Consider the following 10,799-nt stretch of genomic DNA (forward strand, 5'->3'; position numbering starts at 1 on the left):
ATGTAAATTGTGTTTGTGTGTTTCCCTATGGTTGACAACACGCTAGTCACCAAGCCTTTACAATAAATTCTGTTGTCTGCAGTCTTCCTTCAAGGGATCTGCAAAGAGGCGGAAATTAAGGAAATTATTCCGTATTGTGCTGTTTTGAAGGGTCACTAAAGGGAGCAGGACAACGTCTAGTTGTCGAGCTTCTCCTTTAAACCACTGTGTACTGAAACGGATGAGATACGTAGACAAGATTTAAAACGAAAGTGATCCTGATCAGTCTTTTGCACTAGAACGGTAGCGTTAAAGCACACAGGAAAAAGGTGCTTCGTGTATATATACAAATATATAAAACAGTGGCAAAACAAGAGATACTTGTGCTCAAGGAGCAAATGCATATGACCCGCTTATATTTACAGCGAAGACGCTTCAGTAACGCACATCACCATAGAATACAAACTACGGTAATCACATGATACATTCCAAAGTTAACGGGAAGTTGTAAGGGTATCAGCATTGTTAACTCTTCACAAACGGTTTCTGCAGCCTGCTAGTTGATATGGAGAAGACACCGATTCTAAGGTAAATTTAACATTCGCTGTATTTTCATTCTTCGTTACAGTATGTTCGAGTGAGTTGTACACAACATTAATTTAACTGTTTTCACCTTAAAGTGACTATGGGTCCAGCTACGGGACCGCCAACACTGCGTACGTACCTTCAACAGCGGGGGGAACAGGTAGGCTATGTCTTTCGCCTGTGCTATGCGTCTTAACTTAAACATATGCTGTTCGTAGATCTGGGTGAATTAAACTGTTAAAGAAGGTTACTCATTTCTCACTCGTTAGCTTTAGTCTTTTTTTTTTCTTGCAGACGTTCAGTGTGTATTCCTATTGGTGCACGTACATTTATGTACTCCAAATTGAACACAGGGTCAGTGTGTCCGTTTCTTACGTGTTAGTAATTCGGATCGTGTGTGTTTGGTGTCAGAAGTCTGAGAAATCCTTTGAAGTGGATTCTCGTGCGCTCCTGCGTGCGACATAGTGGGTTGTTTTTTGTTTTTTTTGTCCGGCGCGTCACGATGACATACGACGTTACAATCTCGTGACCGCCAGGCGGCTGCAGGCTTCAGAGCCAGTCGCTGCAGTTTCTGCACTTACTGGTGCTGCGCTGCGCTGCATGGGCTGTGCAGTCGAGAGCCTGCCTGATCACGACAGCGCTTAATCCGTATTGCCCAGAATATCCGATAATAAACATGTACCCACAGACTGTAGTTAATACAGCACGTATGCTGTGAAATATACAATGTGTGTGGATATTATGCCCACATACGAAAATAAATGTTATGGGGTTTTTTTATGTTATATATTTGTATATACATTGTAGCTACTTTCGCTGACCAAGACGAGGCGAAGCTCAGCTGAACATGCCTATTATATTAACGATGGCAAGACGCAAATATCTTGTTGGCCACTGTCACCAGTGTGTATACGAGAAGAGGGAACGGGACTGTGGACAACATGACAAACTGGGAAGAAAACTCAAATACGCAAATACACTACAGAAACAAGACCACAAAACGCAACCTGCGACTAGCAATATTTGCTACAGAAAAATAAGTGCGTAATAAGCGTAATACATTTGGCAATAGTGAGAATGAACAGGATTTCATCACAGGTTCACTGATCAGTAAAGGACCATTTCCGATAAAGAGCGCTCGTGGCAAACACGTAAATGCAGACCACGTCAAAGTATTACTTAGTAAATCAGGCAGTACACTTGAATCTGTTGGAAAGACCTACTGTAATACTCTCCATATTCAGTAAGATTTAGATTTCCAAGAGCAGCCTAAAGAATTGGGGGTAAGTGATTTTGAGCCAATAAATTATAAATATTACAAACTTTTACACTGTCAGCATAACCAAATATGCCGTTTAAAGGTTGTCTTTTCTTTTTTATTTACTTGTATTTTGATATTTGATTTTATGAGAAATTCCTTGTAGCTTTAATTACAGAGAAAAGGGAAATATTAGGAAGATTAGGAATATTCCATAGGAACGTCAGATGTGAATAGAAGAAATAGTCATGTGTTGTGTACGACTTCTTGGCTGCCTTAACATTTATACAAAATCCCTAAATATGCCAAATTAAAATTGATGTATATCTAGCCTACATATACGGACAGGAGAGCAGAGGAGGTGTGTCCAGAATATTTTAATAAGCAGGTTGAGTTTTGAATCCATCTTTAGGGTAGTGGTGACTTATCCTGCCCTAACCGGTGTGCCTGGTTTCATTTCAGCCATGATCACTGGCTCAGCAGCAGACTCAGGGGCCCCATCAGCCCCCCCTGCCAGTATGTTTGACAGCGTACCAGGTTACGAGGGCACGGTTTCGGGTGGAGGAGGTGCACACACCTTATTATTGTTGTTGTTGTTGTTGTTGTTGTTTGTTGTTGTTTATTATGGTTATAAACATTAATTAATATATTTTCTATATACAAAATATTTTAACCAGTAAAATATTTTTGAACTTCTCTATTGATCATTTGATCTTGGGCATTTCATTAAACTTTGATTGTGCAAAGTCCTACAATTAGGGATTAAAGGACAAGAAAAACTTTAATCTTACTTCAGTTATGCCAGAGTACAGCACCTTGTCTATCACTTCCATCTTATCTTAAATACATATTTCTTCTACATGCTTACTGTCCCTTTCTCTTTCTTTCTCTTGCCTCCTTTGCAGGTGGATACCTTCCTCCTCCAGTACCAACACTACCGATGCCTGTACCAGAACATGGCCCCGTTGAGGCCAGCTGGAAGTAAGTGCTTGTTCTCTCAGTGCACTAGACATACACACCCTGCCACTGGCTTAAGCATCCACCTGCAACAAGATACCCACATCCTCATCAAACATTGCCTTTTAAAAGAAGTGACACAACCCAGCACGGTGGCTTGGTGGTTAGCATGTTGGCCTCTCGGCCTTCTCTGGGTGGAGTTTCCTCCAATAGTCCAAAAACATGGAGGTTAGGTTAATTGGATACTGTACATTGTCCTGTATGAATATGAATGTAACTATATATAGATGTGTCTGGTTGTTGCACTTCCCCTGCACCTGGTGCAGTCCCCCAAGACTGCTGTTTGTGATAGAGAGTACACTGTGCGCAGATTTGCAGCTGCTTCTCATTGGTGTGTGTAAAAATCTTTATATATCTTATTTTGTGTGTGTGTGTGTGTGTGTGTGTGTGTGTGTGTGTATGTCTGTAAAGCATCCTTGAGTATGAGAAAAGAGCTATATAAATGTAAATAATTCATTTAATACATAATAAACTCCCCCTACTGTCTGAACTACAGAACATTGAATTGTTACACAACCTGTGTGACATGGTAGACCTTGCGAAGAGCTAAGGGGAGGTTATGTCACTATAATTTTGACTTTGACTTCTTTTCAGCATTCCCTCCATCACCGAGGACACTGCCCGTGATGCCTTTGTGAGTTATGCTTCCAGTAAATGCTGTTACAGCACTGATCCGGCCCGGGATGGAGTCATCACCAACATGGAAGCCTTCAACACCTACAGGGTATGGGGAAATGCATTATCATCTTGGTTTATGTCACAACATATGACTCCATTGATTGAAAGCTAAGATGGGGGAAAGTTAGCATTAGCCTGTTTGGATAGTGATGACACATCTTCCACTTGTAAGGTTCGAAATGAATTCAGATAGTCATGGATTAATATTTGTGATATAAGTTTACTAGGAGATGGGTAAGTCCAAAACGTTATCAGGAGACAGGAATAAGTAAGATTCTGCACAAAGCTATAAAACAAGACAGAGGTGTCCAAATCAAAGTCAGAGACATGCATATATTAGAACCAGAATGATTAAAAAAACAAGCAACATGCTTAAGGGGCAAATCCAAGCAAACATAATCCAAATAACAGGCGAACCCAAAAATACCAGAAAAGCAATCCAGGAACAGTAAGCATACTAATTAGAAGCAATACTTCACAATGAGAAAACATTACAGCTCTGCTTAAATACACTGAGATTAATGTGAGTCAGGTGAGAATAATCATCAGAGATCTCCAATAATTTCATGAGGCATCATGTGAATTGGAGTTCTGATGTCTAGTGTCATGGAACAGCATGACACCACTATCTTTTATTAATGTTTAGTTATTAGCAAATTAGAATTGTGTGTGACAATTCTTTAGGTAAATGCTTATAGTTTTGCCAGAGCCTTATAGGTTTTATACATTTAAAGTAAAGCATTACACAAACAGAAATTACAGAACTGACAGAAACATGAGTTGCATAAGGATATTTCCTCTTGTGAAAACTGTGCTATTGCAACTACAGTGCAGTAGCACTTGTGTGCAATCTATGAGTGTGTGCACTAGGTTTCTGAGTAATAAGAAATTACAGTTTATGCTTATGACCTAACTTTATAGAGTTTCTGTTCTTTATCCACTTATGATCATCTCCCATTTAGTATCGTTTGGAGACCTTCACTGAGACCAGATCTACAGAGTGGAAGCAGGAGCCATACATTGGTAATGTGCACAGAGCGTGTCTTGTTTTAAATCTGTCTGTGCAACACTTCTCCTTAAAACACAACAAATTGACCCACTTCTGATTGCAATGTAGATGATAATTCATGTAACTGAACACATAAACAGGTCTCTCTATCATGAAATGTGTAGTGCACTACAGTAAAAAGTACGAATTTGCATTCATAGAATGTAATGACATAGGAAAAATTGTGACAGAGTGAGACACACTGGCTTGCAATGGAAAAGTGCTATGCATTGTTGAGACTCCAGGGGGGGCAATTAGCCATGTTTTCAAGAAAGACTCACTCTGACGTCCACATAATCACAATGTTACAATACCCAAATAAATACGTCCTCACATGAATTAATGAAATGTAAAAATGGACCTCGTATGTCACAGAGGCTAGGGCTGTTAGGGACGACTTTTGGTGAATGTCTTCCCTGTGTTTCAGACCAGGTTGTGGATGCATTTATCCAGCCTGCACCAGGCCCATGGGAAATAGCAGCCCAGGCACCCAACTTATTCCAGGATTACACGCAGAACATCAGGGTGCCCTACACGTCCTCTGTCAAGGTAAAGGGAAAAAGAGAAGAAAAAACTCCAAGCTGCTCATATTAAATCGGGAAGTGTCATACCCAGCTGCAGGTTTACTAAAAGACAGGGAGAAGACACATTTGTTGGGGTGCTAAAATTCAGAGGACAGTATTGAAGACATGGGAATATATTATCTGTATCATATTGAAAAAAAAACAACTCAAATTATGTAAATGTATTGGTTAGTTAGCAAATAAAATACAGGGAATGTGAATTGTGATGGTTGTATCTCTTCCCTTGCAGAACTGCCATGTGTGTCTTGGTATGGGCAGAACACCATGCAAAGAGTGTTCTGGCTGTGGAAGCGTGAGTCGTGTTTGCTGGTTATGCATCAATTCATCCTTTTACTCTGGGCTTCAGAGTTATTCTTTATTGGTCTGATTTAATATATTGTATATACTTCTCTGTTTATACTATATCTCCATATATTATATATGTTTTATTCTATTCCATTTACTACAGTGTTACAGCATTCTATTTATTATAGATTTACAAAATGATTTGTGATGTCACTGGCACATGGTAGAGGGTTATTAAAATGTGCTTTAATGGTATTAGAATTTTCTAAATTGATCTGCTTACAGAAAGTGTGCTGGCTATGTAATGGCTCTGGTTTTCGCCATGGTAACGATCGCTGCACGCACTGCAACGGCCGTGGGAGGGATAAGTAAGACATTTGCCCTGCCCATTTTGTTTATGTCAGTGTTTTTATTTCTGTCAATGTTTTAGGATAAAAGAATGGAATTGATGTTGTCGTTTTTTGTGTGTGTGTGTGTGTGTGTGTGTGTTCCAAGTTTTTGTGCTTTGTTGCTGGCATTTTTAAGTTGGAGTATTCACAAACAGCTTGGCTAAACTGAAGTTATGTTTACAACTGAGGAAATAATGATCAAATCAGAATAGTCCCCCCATTTTTTTATTACAGACTTCTTGCAGCTGTATCAAATGTACATCTGTGATCAGTTATTGAGAACTTTTAAGAGAGCCAAAATGATTAGCCATTCAAAGATTCAAAGTTTTGTGTAGTTTAATTTGTGGTGGATGCATTCCTTGCAGCTGCTTTAGATGCAAAGGGCAGGGATCTTGCGAGTGTGACACTTGTCATGGGAAGAGACAGCTCCTTGTCTTCATCAACCTTAAGGTGCAATGGTGAGTGTTGGTGAGCACTTCACATTACACTAGTTGTGCTTGCAGCATCTTTCTCAATGTTTTAAAATGACACACATGGTTTTAAAACAGAACGTCCTTATCAACACTATACTAAAGTAGTTCCCCTGATTTAAATGTTAAAGTCCCAAACTACTTCCCAGTTAACCTCAAGTTTGTACAAGCAATTAAATAGTGCTGAAAAACATGTATTTGGAAAAGATGCTTTTCTTCATTTAGGGTTATGCATTTGGTAGACATTATTTTCCAAAGCAATTTACAGTTTCAGTCATGTTCTGGAGGTAGGAAAATGTAGTGTTCAGAGGATACTGTGGGTAGAGCTCTCCCAGAGGAGAAGCAACCTCATAACCCACTACTACACTACACCACCCACTAAACTACACCAACATATCCATGATACTTGACATATGGGTGTGAGTAATTTGTCTATAATGTGAAATCTGCTTGTGTTCTTTGCTCCTCAGGACAAACAATAACGATGATTATCTGGTGGAGCAGTCAAGTGGCCTGAAGTCAGATAATCTTTGCAAAGTGACAGGCAGGGAAATGTTCAAAGACTCTCAGTATCAGGTAAATGTATGCATGCACACACACACACACACACACACACACACACACACACACACACACTTACATTTGGTGTAATGCCTTTTCAGGATGTCTGGTCAAACAGGTGTCACATATATGTATTATTGTGATGTAACTACGTATATGTAAAAATAATTTTCTAAGTCTAACTGTAAAATTAATCGTAATCTTAACACCTGTAGCCAAAAATAAATGTTTTTGCTCTTTATGTCTTGAAAAGTTAAACATGTAGCAATTAGTCAGTCATTATTATAGACTCACAAAGTAGGTTACCTTGCATGATGGATGTAAAACAATTGCATGTAAAAATTTTAAATAAAAATAAATTGAACAAATTAAAATAAAACAATAAAAAAGCCTAATTTGAGAAATTTTGGAAGACATAAAAAGGACCAGTTAGAGATTGTCAGAGAGGATGAAAATATGAAGATGAGGGGGAAGAGATGATTGTTAGGGAGAATTATCGTGCAGAGAGAAACAATGATCCACTGTTAACGTGTGCTTTTGTTTCATTATCTGTGTTTCTGCATCTGTGTTTCAGCTTTACCCAGTGATGGGCTTCCCAAACCATGCCATTGTCCAAGCTTCTGAGCGCTTAATAAGAGAACACCAATCCAGATACTTCCAGACTTCCCGCATTCTGCAGCAGGTGATGCAGTTCTTTGTGTGTGTGTGTATGTGTGTCTTTTTCCTCTGCTAATTTTGTGACCACATTTGCTTCAGTACTGATCTTAGTATGAAAGAAAATGTGTTTAGTGTTCTATCTTTGTTACAGCCTCGCTTTTTTTGTTGTCTTGGTTTCTTTTTCTCGCTGGTTGTCTGGGTTTTTTTTTTCTTCCTTTTTTTCTTGTGGGTGGGGGTGGCCATAGTGTGTCTATGTGTGTGTGTTTGTGTGTGTGTTTGTGTGTGTGTTTGTGTGTGTGTTTGTGTGTGTGTTTGTGTGTGTGGGCGGTGGGGGTGGGGTGGGGGGTGTTTATGCTCCATGGCCGGCTTCAAACTTGCAGAGTTTACTCTTTTCCGATGTGCAGGTGCCTCTTTCTGCAAATTTTTGTCATGTATATAGTCCACAAATAAGAACACACTAACTGCTTTTGGAAATTTAGTCCTGTTAAGACTAGTTTATGAGGGATCAGAACACACACTAAAAGCCACTTTGTCATTACAAACATGTCTGTGGATTTTTTATTGTAATATTATTTTAATTTTAATTACTCTTTCTTCACCACAATGACTTCTAGTTTTTTAAAGTTGATGGTGACATATTGACATTATATATATAAAAAACCATCAGTTTTTCAGTACTTATTTTTGGTGCCATTACTAAATAAAAATCTTTCCACTGCAGCGCCACACCATAGAGCTGATCCCCATTACCCGGGTGAGCTACACATGGAAAGAAAAGTCCTATATGTACTTTGTGTATGGGACTGAGTCAAGCGTGAATGCAGACAACTATCCAGCCACATGCTGCTGCTCTGTGATGTAGAGTGCTGGCCACCTAGTTTCATGAACCACCTTCTCATTCATTCTTTAACAAAGAAGGGGATACAGCGAGTATAAATCAGGTAGCTTAGTGCACAGGTGGATTGAATACCTACAGACACTGTGGCCTGTGATGGGCAGCATTAGTAAGTTCATTTGTCCAGCTAAAACATGGGTGTGTTGGGTAAAAACACTCAGCAGTGTCAGATCCTTGCTCTGAATTCCATCTGATAATATTGAAAATTAAATTAGACAACTGACTTCAAACTAATAATACTATCAACACAATGAAAATGTAAAAGATTTTTTTCAAATATGCCAAAGTATTAAAATTGCATACATATGAATTGCCACCTGTATTCTCACAGAAGTGCCAGAAATGTATGTGTCTAATGTGATGTTTCCTGTTTTTTACTGTTTTTGTGTGTGTGGTTACCCAGCATCTAGCACAATCATGCTGTCACTGTCAATGTGCATGACGTGCAGCGGTAGCTTGGTGCATAAGGTATTTGACTAGTAATCAGAAGGTTGCCAGTTCAAGCCACGCTACCACCAGTTTACTATTGTTGAGCCCCTGAGCAAGGCCCTCAATTACTCAAATTGTATTCATTTATAATTGTAAGTCACTTTGGATAAAAGCATCAGCTAAATCCCATAATTGTAAATGTAATGTAAGTGACAAGAGATCATTAGTTTTTGTTACTGTAAAACATTGTTGGAATTAATGCAAAACCTTTTGCAGTCTATTGACATATTTTACTGAACCTGTGCTTGTTGCCATGAATCTATTAATAAAACACTCATATAAAAGTCACATTATTGGCACATACCTAATGTATTTGATAATTGAATAATATATTATGATTTTCTCAGATTTGTGCAATGGGTTTTCTTATGAATGCTTTATTCTTTTGTATATTAATGCAATGGTAGTAATGTGTAATTACTTACATATTAACATGATTTTAATACTATTTTTCAGCAAATTATAAATATTAATTAGCGATATTTGTACACTTACTATTTGGGGAAAGGTCTTTCTGAATAATAGTGAATTTGTTTTTTGTTTGATGCATGTTATAATAATACATAATACATAAATACATAATACATAAAATGTAATTCCTCTGCTGTATACATATAACTCCACATGAAATATGAGCAAAAAAACTGGTCTTAAATGAATGTGTCAGATTTCATGTAACATTGGCACACAGTGTCATTGAGTACAGAAAATCAGATTTTGTCAGTAATCCAAACATGTTTACATGCACTATTATGAAAAAATAATGGAAAAATTCCAGGTTTACAAGAGTCAGGCAATAATCAGACTCCAACTTTGCAACCAGCTAGTAATCTCACAGAATGATGTGGCGTAAACTTCAAACATCCTGCTTTTTGAAAAAAATTGACCCACTTTACCAGCCAATATGGATCTTCATTTGAAGATTATGATGGCATTATGATGACATTATGATTACTAATGGTTACTAATAGTACGCAATTCAAATATTTCTTGTGCATATAACAAACATCACGTAACAGTACATTTACATAGTAGCGAAGAGGTGTGATTTTCACTCCGCCTCTCATTCATTTATATGGAGAGAGGTGGTGGTTGTGTGTGGAGGATTATGGAGGAAAGCATGTGTTGAAAAGTTGAGCTTTTCTCAATTTGTTTTGCCAATGAAAATCGAGTTTCGCTCGATTTTTGCAGCCAGTCAACTGAAGCAAAACGGTGCCACTCAGTGGTCATTTTTAGGGATCTTAGGAAGCCTCCAGTTTGTAGACATGGGGAGTTGAATGCAATGCACAGAATGTGCATTGAATTAAAATGATTTCAAATGTAACAGGAAAAGCATAGATCACCATAAAATATAAAGTAAAAGTACATTTTTTGACCATGCAAATGAAAAATGTAACCTCTTATGTACCATTTTAAGTGACTACCCTCTTTTAAGACAACTCAAAAGTACCATTTATTCAAAAAGTTCAGCCTACATAAGTAAATGAAATTGAGTAAATGTAGCGCAGTACTACCCGTCTCTGGTCCCAACCATTTTCATGTTCACTTGCATTCATGCCATGTTATATTTGTAGATGAATCATTGTGCATATTTCTCAACTGTTATCAACACCCATTTTATCCCATTCCATTGAACATTAACTGAGCAAAACGAAGAAACTGATGTTATGACACAACAAGACAAAATCTCCCAGTTCACTTTAAACATGTGGTGTTCCATTAAGTTTTTGCTCTCGAATATTGGTCCAGAATATTCCTAACAAAATGACTAGTGAGTTTTATACACACATGTAGTGTGTATAGTACTGTGCAAAACTTTTGACCATTGTGGAAACTGCTGTAAATCTACTTCAAAGAATAATGACATATTGTTTTATTTCTCAGTAAACTTTCTACAAAATGCA

General features: G+C 38.0%; 1 protein-coding gene across 2 annotated transcripts; it reads left to right on the forward strand.

Moving 5' to 3' along the window:
- The first annotated feature begins 262 nt into the window (after positions 1–262).
- On the forward strand, positions 263–9,241 carry ssuh2rs1 (ssu-2 homolog, related sequence 1). 2 transcript variants are annotated; one of them, XM_027007664.2, is made up of 13 exons: positions 263–567; positions 660–724; positions 2,285–2,389; positions 2,728–2,803; positions 3,434–3,563; positions 4,480–4,540; positions 4,993–5,114; positions 5,379–5,441; positions 5,720–5,802; positions 6,189–6,281; positions 6,764–6,869; positions 7,429–7,536; positions 8,233–9,241. In XM_027007664.2, the coding sequence occupies exons 1-13, from the start codon at positions 545–547 to the stop codon at positions 8,371–8,373; spliced, it is 1,176 nt and encodes a 391-aa protein (XP_026863465.2). In that variant the 5' UTR covers positions 263–544; the 3' UTR covers positions 8,374–9,241. The 2 variants fall into 2 exon arrangements, with proteins under 2 accessions (XP_026863465.2, XP_026863466.2); XM_027007665.2 differs by lacking the exons at positions 263–567; positions 660–724 and adding an exon at positions 1,106–1,847.
- Positions 9,242–10,799: the final 1,558 nt, after the last annotated feature.

The sequence above is a fragment of the Electrophorus electricus genome, chromosome 23 (genome assembly GCF_013358815.1).
Source record: "Electrophorus electricus isolate fEleEle1 chromosome 23, fEleEle1.pri, whole genome shotgun sequence".
Lineage (NCBI taxonomy): Eukaryota > Metazoa > Chordata > Actinopteri > Gymnotiformes > Gymnotidae > Electrophorus > Electrophorus electricus.